The following is a 15,796-nucleotide window of genomic DNA, read 5'->3' on the forward strand; positions in this document are numbered from 1 at the left end:
AGCTAAATTCCTTGATTTTTCTGGACCCTCCGTGCTGTGCATTTTTGTGTATTTCCCTGAAAGCGGTGAGAGTGAGAGCTCTCCTTGGCCTTTTTTTTTTAGGGACAGGCCAGGGTGTGCTGGTGTGTTTATTTTGTCACCAATCCGGTTTGACGCGAAGGAAATGAAAACATCTCCCATTTGTTCTTTATTTCCAAAGGGCATCCGCTTCGATCCTGAAATACCGCAAACACTACGACTCGAGTTTGCTAAGGCAAACACGAAGATGGCCAAGAACAAACTAGTAGGGACTCCAAACCCCAGCACTCCTCTGCCCAACACTGTACCTCAGTTCATCGCCAGAGAGCCGTGTAAGTGGATCCACTTTTATTTTGGGAAGAGAAGCCAGGGGTTGAGCACAGGCTGCTGTGTGTGAGGTGACTCCTTGGGCGTGGAGTCTCCTGTCCTCTCCGCCTGTCTGAGTTCCAAACCCAGCATTCTTGTCGTGACCGGCTGCCCCGGAGAGGGTGTGGCCTGAGCAGAACCCGTACCCTGAAACTCGTGCTTGCTGTGCAGTGGGTTTCCCGAGTGTGATGCTGACCACTGTGAGTCCGCCCCTGTTTGCTTTGCGGTAGGAATCCTCTGTTCCCCCGCTCCTTGGACGTCGGAGCTGGTGCTCAGCATTCACTTTTCTCCTTGTGTTCAAAGGCTTCAGTTCTGTGTCTATCAAAAGTGAAAGAGGTGGGGCCGCCATGGTGGCAGAGCAGGTTAAGCCACCACCAGCAGTGCCAGCATCCCATACAAGCACTGCTCCGCTTCTGATCCAGCTCCCTGCTAACGCGTCTGGGAAAGCAGCAGCAGATAGCCCAAGTGCTAGTGCCCCTGATGTGGCCATTTCGGGAGTGAACCAGCAGATGGAAGATTTCTCTCTTACCAATTTGCCTTTCAAATAAATGGGGGAAAAAAGTGAAAGAGGCGGGTCTTAGGAGATTCTGTTTTTGAGAACAGTTTAGCCATAACTCTCAGGGGAAAAGTAATCACACACAAAGAATTCCTGTAGTTGAACAGTCAGTTCTGGTGGACTAACACTAGCGAAGCCTTAAGGAAATTCAGGGCTTCCTGTTTTAAATGAACCGGGTAAGGACGCTGGCTAATTGCTAAGCCTTAATGAGCTGCTTCAGCCGAATGGCCAGACCACAGCGTTGGCCTTTGAATAGCTTTTCAGTTTGCAGAGTCCCGCGTGGCGTACTGGGGCAGGGCACCCCAGGAAGCCCGCGTGACTTGTCGTTAGCGGCCACGTCTCTGTCTCACCTTGCAGATCCTCCTGCTGAGCCATGTGAATACGGTCATCTTCCCGCTCTCCCTGAGGACACATTTCAGCTCTCCGTGTTGAGATTGAAGGGCTCATGTCAGAGTTAATCAGGTCATGGTGGAAGTTAGTCACTCTGAGCTCACTTGGTCTTTTAAAAGCCTGAGTGTGTCAGTGGAGAGTCATAGATAAGAGCTTCTCCCCCAGCGCGTTTTAACATAAAAGTTAGAAAAATCAGTTTGTTCTTCCACGTTGTAGGGAAACTTTAGACCTCTTGGAGAAGGAAGTCTAAACAAAAGTTGCATTTCGTAGTGCCGCTGCCATACAGGGGATTACCCGGCATTCCTTACATAAGTCTTCAAGGGGTAGCCCAGTGCTTTGTATATTGTCTATATTTAATACTGGTGGATTACACTGAGTAGATAAATTGAGATTTAGATTTGGCTGTTTATAGAACTAAGGAGACATTTGTCTACTTCTTTATTTTCTCTCTTGAGCAAGGCATTAGATGGGTATTTTTTTAAGATATGTACTTTTTTATTTTACTTAAAAGGCAGACATAGCAAGAGAGAGATCTTCCATCTGCTGGTTCACTCCCCAAATGGCCTCAACGGCCAAGGCTGTACCAGGACAAAGCCAGGAACCCAAAGCTTCTTCCAGGTCTCCCACGTGGGTGGCAGGGGTCCAACCACTTGGGCCATCTTCCACTGCTTTCCCAGGCACATTAGCAGGGAGCTAGATCAGAAGTGGAGCAGCCAGGACTTGAACAGGTGCCCATATGGGATGCAGGTGGTGCGGACGGTGGCTTAACCTGCTACACAACGATGCTCTGCCTAGAAAAGAGTATTTTTAGAACGCCTTCAGTTAGAGAAGTTAACCTGGAGTAAGTCTTTTCTTTTTTAGTGAATTTGCCTGCATCAGATTTCTGAGACCTTTGAAGAGATTGGTTCAGACAGAAAGGGGAGCAGTAGCGAACCTGAAATGTTATCCTTTCCTTTGCTGCTTTTCTTTTCAAAATGTCAGAAGTCTCTTGGATCTGCTGGCGAAGCCCTGTGCAGTAGGCAGGCAGGGGAGACAGCAGCTGGTTCAAGGCAGCGCGTACAGAAGCTGCCAGGTGAACGCACTGCCCGCCCGCAGGTGCCTGCCGTGGAACCGGAGCGAGGGGCAGAGCCCCAGTGCTGCCCACCCCACCCCCCACCCTCCCCTGCACTCGGAGCAGCCCAGGAACGGTCTGCTCGGTGCCTGGGCAGTGGCAAAAGCTCCCTGGCTCCTCCTAGCACGACAGACTTGAGGGAAAAGGGAGGAAATACAGACAGCTCACAGTATCTTCTCGAGAAAATAAAGCGAGTGTGATTTCTCTCAGTATAGCTCCTTTTCATGACATAGAGGCCCTGATCAGCAACCCCGCTGTGACTCAGAGCAGCCTTATCGGCCGTCTGCATTCCTCCTGGGGATTGCCACACTCCGTGTCACACGCACAGACAAGTGGCTTTCCTGGAGGCACAGCAGGGCGAGACCACCGTGATGGGTCCCCGTGGGCCCGTCGGGTTGCCCAGTGCACACGATCGGCACTCGGGGTGCTTAGTTGATCCCCTGTCAGCTGTGGTCTGTGAGGGAATCCCACAGTCCTAGGACTGACAGAGCCCTGAATTCAGGCTTCTCCATTCTGGGCCACAGGAGAAGTTTCTCCGAATGCGGCTGCTTGTTAGTGTTGTCATTCGGTAGTGACTGCAGAGCGCTCTTTGCCATCCTTCAAGGGAGAAAGAACACTCTGTGACTCGGCTGTCCAACAAGCAGTCGCTCGAGCTTACGTGAGCATCCAGGGTGCTAGACCCTGGAGAAGAAGGAGACTCGCCGATGCCATGACAGCGTTTAGTCCAAGGAGCCAGTGATGCTCCCTAGAGAAAACCTTGGCCCCGCATAAAGGACACAGATTCTGCAGTGTAGTCTGTCTCCCAGACTGCACTGGCGTGTTTGCTGAGCGCATCCTCCGCCAAGCTTGAAGGGGGATGGAACCAGGTGCTGGAACTTCCCGGGCTGCATGGCGGCCTTCCGTGGAGAGCCTGGGCTTTAGGCTGGAAGCTGTCAAGGAGGCTTTGGCTCTGCATGCTAGTCACAAACTTCTCAGCCTATCATGAAAATGTTTAACCTTGCTGTGCGCCCGTTCCCGCCCCCTGTAAAATGCAAATAATATTTTCCTCATGGGATTGGAGAACTAAGTGAAGCAGTATCTTAGGCTTGCACTGAAGACGACGCAGGCCTACTGTGTGTCGTGTACCAGTGCATGTGTGCTGTGCAGTGCCGCTTAGTTAGAGCGGGTGTTGGTCTTCTGAGGGGTTGTCATCGTGTCACTGTAGCCATTTGTGTTTGCAAGGATGGCCGAAATGCACCTGCAGTCCCCAGACGGCAGTTCTGCCTTCCTAGCTACGTTGCTGTTCATTTGAGCTTCACCTCATGCTCTTTCGTATGTAATACAGTTTGGAGAAAGCAGTCGGTAAGGGATGCGGGAAAATGTTGGAGGAGCTGACTTCTTGTAACCCAGGGAGCTTGTGTTCTGTAGCCAAAAAACTCTGCTTTAGACATGTCAAGGAGTGTGTCACCACTTCTCTGTTATTTTCCTCCTGGTTACAGGACGATTCTGGGTGCCCAAAACTCTGATAAACAGAATTGAAGAAACTGAGGAAGGCCTGGGTCGGCTGAGTTGACCTGGTCAACAACTTGCCTGCCTTAAAATCCATAGTTGTAATCCCAGCCAGGTATCTCAGGATGTGCCCGTGCTTGGAAACCGGGTTTTTGTAGAGGTGATTAAGCTCAAACGAGGCCGTTAGTGTAGGGGCCTAATCCGGTTGACTGCTGTCCATCTAGAACTGGAAGAGACAGCAGGTGTGTGTGCACGCAGACAAGAGGGCACGTTGAGGGACACAGGAGGAGGAGCAGCCACACCTGCCAGCACCGGACTTGCAGCCCCTAGAAATGAGACGGAGCACATTGCTAGTGTGTAAGCGGCCACTCCGCCTGTGGCCCTGGCACGCCAGTATCAGCACGTGCGAGAGCCTGCCTCTAAACCCCGACTTGCGGTTACCTAGCTTCATACCTTGGGTCTAGCGACGTGAGCTCTGTGTATCCCCGATTTCTCTGCTATCGGCTCGCACTTCCAAGTGTGCCTATCCAACTGTGACGATCTGAATACCGATGGGCAAGTCAGAGAAGGGCCGCATGGTACCCGGAGATCGTTAGCGGGTGTGCGCCTCTCTGCCTTTTGGTCCTCGGAATTAGGAGACCTGTAGTTTGCCTACATCTGGAAGTATGCTGTGGAATTGTTTTTTAAGATGCCACACACGTATTTTTATGCTTTTTTTATCTGGTCATATTCCCAGGAGGTGTGCTTGAGGGGATTTTTAAAAATTTATAGTAGCATCAAGATGATTTTGCTACAATAAAATGCACATATGTAAAGTTTCGAATTTGGTAAGTTTTGTTATAAGGCTAAGTGCCTTTGCTGAGTTTATACTGTTTACCTTTTAAAGTAGTGCTTTTTTTTTTTTAAAGATTGCTTTATTTACGTGAAAGGCAGAGTTACAGAGTGAGAGTGAGAGGTATCTTCCATTCACTGGTTCATTCCCCAAATGGCCACAATGGCTGGCGCTGGGCCAATCCAGAGCCAGGAGCCAGGAGCTTCTTCTGGCTCTCCCATGTGGGTGCAGGGCCCCAAGCACTTGGCCATCTCTGCTGCCTTCTCAGGCACATTAGCAGGAAACAGGATTGGAAGTGAAGCAGCGGGGACTTGAACCTGTGCCATATGGGATATCAGCACTGTGGGTGGCGGATTAGGATTAGCCTGCTCTGCTACAGTGCCAGCCCCTAAAGTCGTGCTCTTAAAGCTGCAGGCAGCCAGCACTTCCAAGAGCCTTCACTGAAACCATGCCAGTCCTCCCCCCGCTCCCCCCACCGCCTTTCTCATGTTGCAAAGCCCATATTAAAGGGTTCCAGAAGTTTCCAGTGGTGCGTCTTCCTGTGGGGCTGGTCTAAGACTTAGACTCTGCATTCTTCGAAGCTGTGTGGGTGATTCTGACCTGGAGTTTGGTTGGAGAATCACTGATAGACCAGGGAATTGTGCAGTGAAAATCTCCTTCCCGCTCACACACTGTGCTCCTTCATCCCTGCCCCCACCCCTTCCCAGCCCGAGGCTCAGCTCTCTTAGCTACCTGGGGAACCCTTGGGTGAGTCATCAGACCGCTTCCTTGTTGGCCTGCCATAGCCCAGGAACTTCCCCGCCTCTCCCATACTGACCCTCACTCTCTGGAACTGAGTTCTGCCCTTTGTTGGCCAAGAGCCCATGGAAGTTGAGGAAGGCCTGTAAAGGGTCTAGCCCATGCCCTCCCAGGCAGATACAAAATCTGAACCGTCCAGTCCCCTGCCATGATGAGAGTTAGCCTGAACCTGTCTGGGGTTCCCTGGGGCCCCTGGCACAGAGCCAGGGCAGTGATACACAGCATGGGAAAGACTGGATGTGCACCTGCTGGGGAAGCACGCAGGCCGACCACCACTGCAGGTGTTATTTAGAGGAATGGGGTCTGGACTCATCAGTACCTATACCTGATCACGCTGGCCAGGAGCATGATGCAAGTGAAAACCAAAATGTTGCAGGAGACCCTAGTGCTAAACATTATACATGCTTCTCGGAGGAGAGGAATTTTCAAGCAGTCCAGGAAAGTGTAAAGAAATTCTTTATGCCATTAGTTTGGTGCACTTCATTCCCTCTGGTTTGCTGCTTCAGAAACTGAGAGGCTCAGCCTAATGGTAAAGATGCCCTCGGCACCCATGGAAGTGCCTGGGCTCCATTCCCGCCTCCAGCTTCCTGGTAGTGCAGACGCCGGGATGGCTAAGGAGACTGGGTCCCTGCCATCCACATGGAAGACCTGGATTGAGTTCTGGGCTCCTGGCCTTGACCCAGCCCAGCCCCCACATTTGCAGACACTTGGCAGATGGGATCTCTCTCTCTCTCTCTCTCTCTCTCCCTCTCTCGAATAATTTTTTTTTCTGAATCTTATAAACTTGGAGTCAACACTTGTACTTGTGAGTTTTTCACTAGTATAGTGAAATGCCTGAGGCAGGTTGACTTTATCAAGGTACTTTGGTTCATGGTTCTAGAGATTGACAGTTCATGATGAATTGGGTACTGTTGGTTCTGCTTTTGGTGACAGCATTCTTGCTGGCAGAGTCCCTGGGTAGCACAGTTTGAACATGGCTGTGTTGTCTCTTATAAAGCCCCCAGGACTTGGTTTCCAGAGCTCTACCCTAATGACCTAACCCAATCACTTCCCAAAGGCCCCTACCTCTTAATGTCATAATTGGATTAAATTTCCACTGTCCTAGTACCAGTAATGTAGGACTTTCGGGAATATAATTATGAGTTCAGGGGCACAAATTTTTAATCCATGCCACTTTCTTTTTTAAAAAGTTTGAATGTTTTATTGGAATACAGTGTACATATCAAGAAATGCACATAAGTGTACCTGTAAATGTTTTTGGTCTTCTGAGCACACTCATACCCAGAGCCCTAATTAAGAAAAAATATTACTAGTACCCCAAGAGGCCTCACTATTCCCTCTTCTCCATTTTTTTTTAATGTGGGGAAAGACAAGTGTTTTGTCACTTACGTGGTATGTTTCAGTGAAGTAGTATTTACAACCAAATACCAAATGATATGACATCCACACACACAATTTTTATGGTCTCTCTGTTAAATTCCACAAATAACAGAAGCGTGGTATTTTCCTTTCTTCGGCTGGCTTCTTTCACTTAGTGTAATAATCTCTAGTTGCATCCATTTTGTTGCGAGATTTCATTTCTTCTTTAATGGCTGAGTAATATATATAATGGATTTCCTTTATGCAGTGACCAGTTGATGGGCATCTGGGTTGACTCCATACTTTTGCTATTGTGAATTGGCCTCTATAATCGGAGGCATGCAAGCACTAACTTTGAACCGTGTATGTACCTTAGTTCTATAAGGAGTGGGTTACTTACCTCCTGACTTTATAAATGGATGACATACGAACAGTTCACTTAGGGGTGTTTCGAATCATTCACATGGAAATGAGCATGCGGGAGAAGGCACAGTTCTGGCCCTGTTTGTCATGGATTGGGATCTTAAGACCTCATGGTAGCCGGCGCCGTGGCTCAATAGGCTAATCCTCCACCTTGCGGCGCCGGCACACCGGGTTCTAGTCCCGGTTGGGGCGCCGGATTCTGTCCCGGTTGCCCCTCTTCCAGGCCAGCTCTCTGCTATGGCCAGGGAGTGCAGTGGAGGATGGCCCAGGTGCTTGGGCCCTGCACCCCATGGGAGACCAGGAAAAAGCACCTGGCTCCTGGCTCCTGCCAGGATCAGCGCGGTGCGCCGGCTGCAGCGGCGGCCATTGGAGGGTGAACCAGCGGCAAAGGAAGACCTTTCTCTCTCTGTCTCTCTCTCTCACTGTCCACTCTGCCTGCAAAAAAAAAAAAAAAAAAAAAAAAAACTCATGGTGTGCACTCCTTTGAGACATCTGTGCTAGGAAGCCAACATAAGCAGTCCACTGACTTGGTGGGTAAGGAGCCGATGTGCCCATAGGCAGTTCTTCCTTGTGGAGTCCCACAGCCTGGTGAGAAAATGGCAAGAGATTGTTTACTTTTAGCTTTTAGAGACAGGAACAGAGTAGCAAAAAGCCTTTCTTGATTTTATGTAAATGAGATGGGATTAAGGGATGTGGTTCTGGGGCAGGCACCATGGCTGACTTGGCTAATCCTCTGCCTGCGGTATCGGCACCCTGGGTTCTAGTCCCGGTTGCTCCTCTTCCAAATCCAGCTCTCTGCTGTGGCCCGGGAGTGCAGTGGAAGATGGCCCAAGTGCTTGGGCCCCTGTACCCGCATGGGAGACCAGGAGGAAGCACTTGGCTCCTGGCTTCGGATCGGCACAGCGCCAGCCATGGTGGCCATTTGGGGAGTGAACCAATGGAAGGAAGACCTTTCTCTTTGTTTCTCTCACTGTCTGTAACTCTGTCTCTCTCTCTCACTGTCTAACTCTGCCTGGCAAAAAATAAAAAAAAATTTAAAAAGAGATGTGGTCTGGTCTGGAGCAGGCGTTGTGCAGCGGGTTAGCCCACATTCTGTACTGCTGTGCTTGGGATAAAGTCCCACCTCCATTTACAGTCCATCTTCCTGCTGAGGTGCCTGAATGGCAGCAGATGACAGCCCAAGGACCTGGGTCCCTGCCACCTGCAGGGCAGACCCAGGTGCGGTTCTGGCTCCTGGCTTTGGCCTGGCCCAGCCCTGCCTGTTGTAGGCATTTGAGTGAACCAACAGATGGAAGATCTTCATCTCTCTGTTATTTTGCTTTTCAAATACATTTGAAAGAGAGAGAGAAAAACCTGGTTCTGCAGTTGAAAAAAGGCAAAAATAATGTAGAAACGGGAGGGATTATCTAGTAAGATGTTGGGTCTGTAATTTAGAGAAAATGATTCAGTCCAGTTTAAGAGAACAAATCTGACAGGTGCAACTCCCACACGATCACAGTCTCGGCCTCTCTGTATTGGAGAAATGGGCCGCGTCTCCTCCTTCCTTGAGCCCTCTCCTTAGACTGTAAAATCGTGTTTTCATTGCGCTTTGTAACCACGGCCGTGCCTCATCCATGTTGCTGTTGCAGAGTAGGACCACAGGGTCCGGAGCTGTGGTGCATCGGGTTAAGCTGCCGTCTGCCACTGCAGCGTTCGGCAGAGGAGCCCTGGGTCCAGTCCCGGCTGCTGTGCCTCCCACCCTGCTCCCTGCTGACGCACCTGAGAAAGCAGTGGAGGGTGGCGAGACCAGTGGGAGACTTGGATAGCATCCAGTCTCCTGGCTTCCGCGGCTATTTTGGGGAGTGAACCAGCACATGCATTCTTGTGTGCGGCAGGGCGGAGCAGGGGGCCTCTCCCCACATGCATCCCCCCCACACACTCTGCTTTTTTCTTTTTCTTTTTTTTTTTTTTTAATGCCTCGGGGTGGAGGGCAGGTGCAGCGTGAGGGTCTCAGGTGCCACTCTGAGAAGTTTCTCCAAGATGAACTGCCAGGGAGAGCAAGGAGCCTGCTGGGCATGGCGGTATCTCCCTGAGCTCCGGGCCGCTGTGCCCGGGGGACGGGAGCAGGGGCAGAACAGTTGAACCTGTGGGTGGGTGTCTAGGAGCAGCTTGAGTAGTGGTCCCTTTAGAAGGGACCTGCCCTCGAGTGTCTTCCCCCTGTGACCCGGAATGGCACTGGGTAGGTGTGCGGGGAGGGGAGGCGCCCCCTCCCCTCCCACCCTTGGCCAGGTGGGAAGGAAGGGCGCCAATCCCTCTGTCCCCCTTTTGCTGGCCCCCAGGTGCTGAGGTTGAGGGTTTTGATGGGAGGGGCTGAAATGGCAAGAGGTGTGGAGAGAAGCAGTTGGGAGCCTTTAGGCCAGGGGTTCGGACCCTTTTTGTGTGCCAAGGGCCAGTGATTCTGCTGCCGTCTGCTGGCCGAACCAGGGCCAGTGGGATGTAGTAGAGAAAAGGCCAGGAGATGGGAAATCTTTGAAGGAATTACAGCATGTTCGTTTTCAGCTTCAAGTGCCAGTCTCGCTGATTTGGTGTGACAAAACACGGTGTGTACGTGAACTCCTCCTGGAGCGAGCCGGTGCCTCTTGCTGTGCTCCCTTGGTACCGATAAGCTGTGGTTATCCACACTCAGATATTTGGCAGACTTTCTCTTGAAAATTTATGAGATCAGACTGTTTTTGTTTTTCAAGGAAAGCAACATGTGTTTATTGCCAATAATAAAATTTGAATTTCAAAACAAAAGGAAATTTTTGAAAATGTCTGTCTGCCGTCATGAGTTAGTGTCTCAACAAATTGTGGTTAATGTCAGTGAATTTGAGTTTTATAAGTTGCATAACGAGGGGCCATCATTGTTGCACAGTGGGTTAGGCCAACACTTGACACCAACACCCCATTAAAGAGAACCAGTTCAAAGAAAAGCAGATACAAGAATCCAGTTGTTCCCTATGGCCACATACTAAAGAGATTTGCAAAGATTTAAACTTTTCTTGTTTTGGAATACCTAGTTTGTATTAATATATAAACGAGGCTTTTTAAATGAATTCATACTTTAGCATTTATTTTCATTCTATTTGAAAGGCAGAGAGATCGATCTTCCATCTGCTGGCTTACCCCACCAAGTGTCCATAATAGCCCTGGCTGGGCCAGGTCAAAGCCAGGAGCCCAGTAACTCAAACATATCTCCAGTGTGGGTGGCAGAGACCCAAGTACACAAGGCATCACAGAGTCTACATTAGTTGGAGACTGGATCAGAAGCAGAGCAGTGGGGACTTGAACCAGGCACTCTGATAATAGGATGTGGGCATCCCAAATGGCAACTTCACCACTATGCCAAACCCCTGCTCTGAATTAATATCATTTTTATCTTTTAGAATGATAAATAATAAATCCCAAACCTACATGAACAAAGGTTCTTTCGAGTCCTTCAAAAGTTTTACAGTTGCCACGGTGTCCTGAACCAAAGTTGAAAATCCTCTCGAACATTTAAAGTTAGATGTCTGCTATAGACTTGGAGCAGGTGTTACATCTGGCCGTAGTAGCTCAAAGTGTTGAACATCGTGGGGGAATAGACAGATTTGCAGAGTTGTTTGTATGAGTGGGATCACACCTGCCAGGTTGTATCAGTATATATACAGCAGGTCCATACAATGGAGTGTGTGTAGGTCGGGCTCTTGTTCTTGGGGGAAGTGTAGGAGAGTGACGGAGGTAGACAGTGGTGCAGTGTCACCTGTGCAGGCCCAGGGCCCTGTGCACTGTGTGTGCCACTGAGATGCAGAGAAGCAGCAGCATCTGTGCACAGAACAGGTTAATTAGTGGCTGAGGGTGGAGGAGTGTCTGTCTGTGTTGTCATTAAATCCCCCTCAGCAGGTCCAGGAGATCAAGCTGGTCAAACATTAACAGCTCTGTGCAGGAAGTTATACTGAGTTCCTGTTCTAGTTTTCTCACTTGAGCTTAGCAAACATTTGAGGGGCGGTGAGAGATTAAAAAGCTGAATAAGACACAGTTCTGCTCCGGTATTTACCTGGTAGTGAGGGAGAGGGGCCTGTAAGGGGACTGCAGTCTAAGGCTGAGACTCTCAGGAGGTACTGTTAACCCTTTAGTTGAAGAGAGAGATGCCAGTGGGCAGAGAATGTGCACAAGGTTCTACAGGCTGAGGCAGTAGCCACCAACAGTGTAGGAGCACAAGACAGCTATGACCCAGTGAAGCTGAAGAGTGCAGAGAAAGAAATAGAAAGTGATGCCGCCCACCAGGGCTGTTAGGGTGGATCTCAGGAACGTGATGGGAGAGGAAACCATTGCCAGCTTTTCACTCCACCTGCGTGCTGCTCTTACCACTTGAGAGAAACATTTCTGGAATTAGCGAACTCGAGAAATGGATATATGGGAGGGCATGTTGGTTTCCTGTGCTCTTTGGTGGCAGGGATGTGGGGGTTGTTTCTGGTTTGAGGAGCTTTTTTTGTTTTTGGCTTGAAACAACATGACATTCGTGATGTCAGATTTTGTGCCTGGGATTCCAGGCACAGGTTTGCCGGGTCCTCTCCCTACTCCTGGTCCTTCAATGCTGAAAGAAATGTGTTGGCCAGACTGGGGTTTCCTCTGCTGTACTTTCATGCCCACCTGGCTGAGTGGGATTTCAGGGCTTTAGGTTTACGCAGTTGGCTAGCAGTATGATTGCTTTCAAGCCATCATTTCATTGAGCCATGTGACAGGTGGGTGAAAGCATACAGAGAATAAGGGGATTGCTGATTCTCATCCTCCCTGCCAAACACACACACATATATACACACACATATACATACATACACACACCCATATATGCACATATACATACATGCACCCATATACACACACATACATGTATACACACATGCACGTGTATATATATACACATAGACATATACACACACACATTCTCTTTCCCTGTCTCTCCCTCTCACTCTCCCCCTCCCCGTCTCTGTCTCTCTCCTGGTCAGCAGAGAAAGATGTTTTAATGAGACACCGCCCACCTGTTGTGCCCCACCCGGAGGCCCGAGTTCAGTTGGGAAGGAAAGCCTCTGTTGAAAGTCTTCAGTGACTTGGGGGAAGAAGATGAGGTGTGTTTGCTGGTGCAAGCAGACCCTGGATAACAGAAATCGCATTTGGCATGGGGCGTCCGTGTCCACAGTCCGCTTTGCAAGTTTACAGAAGAAAATGCTTTTTAAAGTCACAATACAGAGGAGATGGGTGTCTCCGTGGTTTGTGTTTGAGTTCTTTTTGGCAGAGAGGGACGTTTCACTTTCTCTCACTCTTTGTATTTTCTTTTTTTAAAGATATATTGGGGCCAGCACTGTGGCACAGTGGGTTAAAGCCCCGGCCTGCAGCACTGGCATCCCATCTGGGAGCCATTTTGAGTCCTGGCTGCTCCTCTTCCAGTCCAACTCTGTTATTTATTTGAGAGGTAGAGTTGCAGACAGAGAGGTCTTCCATCCACTAGTTCATGCCCCAATGGCTGCAACAGCCGAAGACAGGCCCACCTGAAGCCAGGAACCGGGAGCTTCTTCCGGGTCTCCCACATGAGTGCTTGGGCCATCTTCCACTGCTTTCCCAGGCCATAGAGAGAGCTGGATCGGCAGTGGAGCAGCTGGGACTCCAACCGGCACCCACATGGGATGCCGGCACTGCAGGCAGAAACTTAACCCACTACTATATAGCACCAGCTTTTCCTCCCCGCCAACCATTTTCAAATAAACCAAACTATAGAGAGACTGTTACAATCAATCCCAGAAGCCCATCGTTCATATTTAATAGTTACCAAGTTTCCCCACTGTTTAGAATCATGGCTTTGCCCTTGTCCTCTCAGTCTGTGCTGGGTCAGTGTGCTTGCTCTGTGTCTGCAGTGCCTCTCATCTGCACAGCCTCTCTTCCCTAACTATGTCACTGGTCTGCCGAGAAAAGCGGCTGCCTTCTGGGAAAGGGCCCTCCTTCTGAATCTGTCTGTTTCCTTCCTTTTTTGGTATCCTTTGGCTTGTTCCCGTGTCCCCTTTACTTTCTGTAAACTTAATGGCTTCATTGTTCAGAAAGGCCTGGTTAATTCAGGTTTGCAGTTCTTGGGCGAGAATGCATCGCTGCAGGTGCTGTGTACTGCATAATGCGTCCCATTGTGGTTTCATCCATTGATCTTGTCATTATTCCAATAGCACGATGATGATTTTTGTAATTCTGTTTTCCTCAAGTATAGTTCCTCAAAGAAAGCTGACTTCATTATTTTTCCCATTTATTGCAGATTTTCAGCAGGAGAGATTCGTCCCTCATGTGTGGTCACTGTTTGTTGTTTTCATTTGTTTTTTCAGTCCCTTTCGTTATTCTTGAGTGTGGTTGGGAAGCGTCTGTGTTCACAGGTGCTTGCAGAGGACGACAAGTCCTGTTTCTTCTCTGATTGCCCAGGGGCACGGTTGGGGTGGCATCTTACTGATGGGAGGAAATAGCACCATTTCCCAGCGGCCAGAGCTTTGGAGTGCCCACCTCGTGTGGGCTCAGGCCAGCCTCAGTGTGCTTCCCCAAGTGCCCAGGATGCAGAGCATCTGCAGAAAAACCCAGCTCGGCAGCTCTGCTGAGGATAAGATGTTTGGAAACGAAACATACTGTAGGATTTTAGAAGTTAATACTCAGGAACTGTGGTATTTCACTGCGATTACAGATTATGTGCGATTTCTTCTTTTCCTCCTCTTCTCGAGGTTGTGTCAGCAGAAGAGTAATGAAAACTGGTTCTACGTGCCTAGCAGTTTCCCTCCGTGAAATCAAAAGTGGAAAGGCAAGACATGTAATAGCCAGAATGTTCATCAAATTAAAAAAGAAAGGAACTTTATCTCGTAAAGGAGTCTGCCTGTAAAGTAAACGTAACACAGACGGAGCAATCCTATTGACTAGATGCTTTAAAATAAGCTCGGGGGGCAGAAAGTTAAATATTTAGATTAGTGTGAAATGTTAGCTTTGTAGCCGTGTGCCATTGAGAGAATATTCCTGGAACATGTCTTGTCTTCTCTGCTTGTTTTAACACCTGACCTTGGTTCTTGAAAGGGGGATGTGTAGACAGGAAGACGTTCTGGGTGGGTTTGTTTGACGTTTTCTCTTTGTTTGTACAAGCCCTTTAGTTGTTTCTTAATATTACTGAGTATTTGATTGCATCTCAGAACCATGACTGTACAGATCTGTTTGGGTTCACTGACCTTTTCCCCCAAGAGATTAGACACACTTGAGCCTCAGGTTGAACTCTGATTCTCTCATCTTCTGTTTATGAAGAGTAGATTAATTCCATCAAGTCTGATGGCTGGTATGCACATGGAAACTTGGTAGGTGCTCGACATGGGAGTGCTGCTTTCCCTCTCTCCCTCAGAGCTAGTATTATATTTATTTTTTTTTAAGATTTACTTATTTATTTGAAAGAGTTACACAACACAGAGAGAGAGAGAGGGCTTCCATCCGAGGGTTCATTCCCCAATTGGCTACAATGGCCGGAGCTTCTGGGTCTCCCACGTGGGTGCAGGGGCCCAAGCACTTGGGCCATCTTCTACTGCTTTCCCAGGCCACAGCAGAGAGCTGGATCGGAAGCAGAGCAGCCAGGATTCGAATTGGCACCCATATAGGATGCCAGCACTGCAGGCGGCAGCCTTAACCGCTACGCGACAGCACCAGCCCCTAGTATTATATTTAAAGGTATTTTGTGGGGCTGGTGCTAATGGTGCAGCCAGTTAAGCTGGCATCCCATAATGTGTGCCACTTCAAGTCCTTGCTGCTCTGTCTCTGATCCAGCTCCCTGCTAATGAGCCTGGGGAAGTGGCAGAAGATGGCCCAAGTGCTTGGGGTCTGTGCCGGCCATGTGGGAAACCCAGATGGACTTCCAGGCTCCTGGCTTTGGCCTGGCCCAGCCCCAGCCATTTGGGGAATGATGCACCCACCCCACCCCGCCCCCACCCTGGCTCTGCCTTTCAAATAAATAAATAAAATAAATGTTTTTAAAGAACGGTTTTGGGTTTCTTCTGTAACTATGATCATATAGTATTCATCCTCTACTGTGTGGCGTATTCTACTTAGCATCATGTCCTCCTGGTTCATCCATCCTGATGCCTCTTACGTGAATGTTTTAAGGGATGACTAGCATTCCAGTGTATGCGTGGACCACGTTTTCTGTGTCCGTTCACCCGTGGGTGGACATATAGGTTTTGTGGCTAATGCTAGGATCATCATGGGAATGCAGCCATCTAATTGAGTTTCTGATTCCGATGCCTTAGGCCCTTTAGGCAGACTGGTGAGAGAGAGGAGAGATGTAGGAATTCCGGTTAGGAGAAATAATTTCAAGAGATCTGTTGTACAACATGGTGACTGTAGTTAATAGCAGTGTATTATCTACTTAAGTTATTAAGAGTAGATTTCAAGTATTCTTTTT

The 15,796-nt window shown here is 49.1% G+C and overlaps 1 protein-coding gene across 20 annotated transcripts in view; it reads left to right on the top strand.

Moving 5' to 3' along the window:
- Positions 1-15,796, top strand: part of RBPMS (RNA binding protein, mRNA processing factor) — a 171,540-nt gene that overhangs the window by 114,315 nt on the left and 41,429 nt on the right. For 17 of the 20 annotated variants that reach the window (XM_089327301.1, XM_089327298.1, XM_089327302.1 and 14 more), the window contains one exon: positions 200-350. The exons of the other annotated variants lie outside the window; for them this stretch is intronic. In XM_089327301.1, the coding sequence (XP_089183427.1) occupies positions 200-350 (151 nt within the window). The remainder of the gene's footprint in view (positions 1-199; positions 351-15,796) is intronic. 20 annotated transcript variants of the gene reach the window in all.

Source organism: Oryctolagus cuniculus, chromosome 2 (genome assembly GCF_051225735.1).
Source record: "Oryctolagus cuniculus isolate XC-2025 breed Fujian yellow rabbit chromosome 2, ASM5122573v1, whole genome shotgun sequence".
Lineage (NCBI taxonomy): Eukaryota > Metazoa > Chordata > Mammalia > Lagomorpha > Leporidae > Oryctolagus > Oryctolagus cuniculus.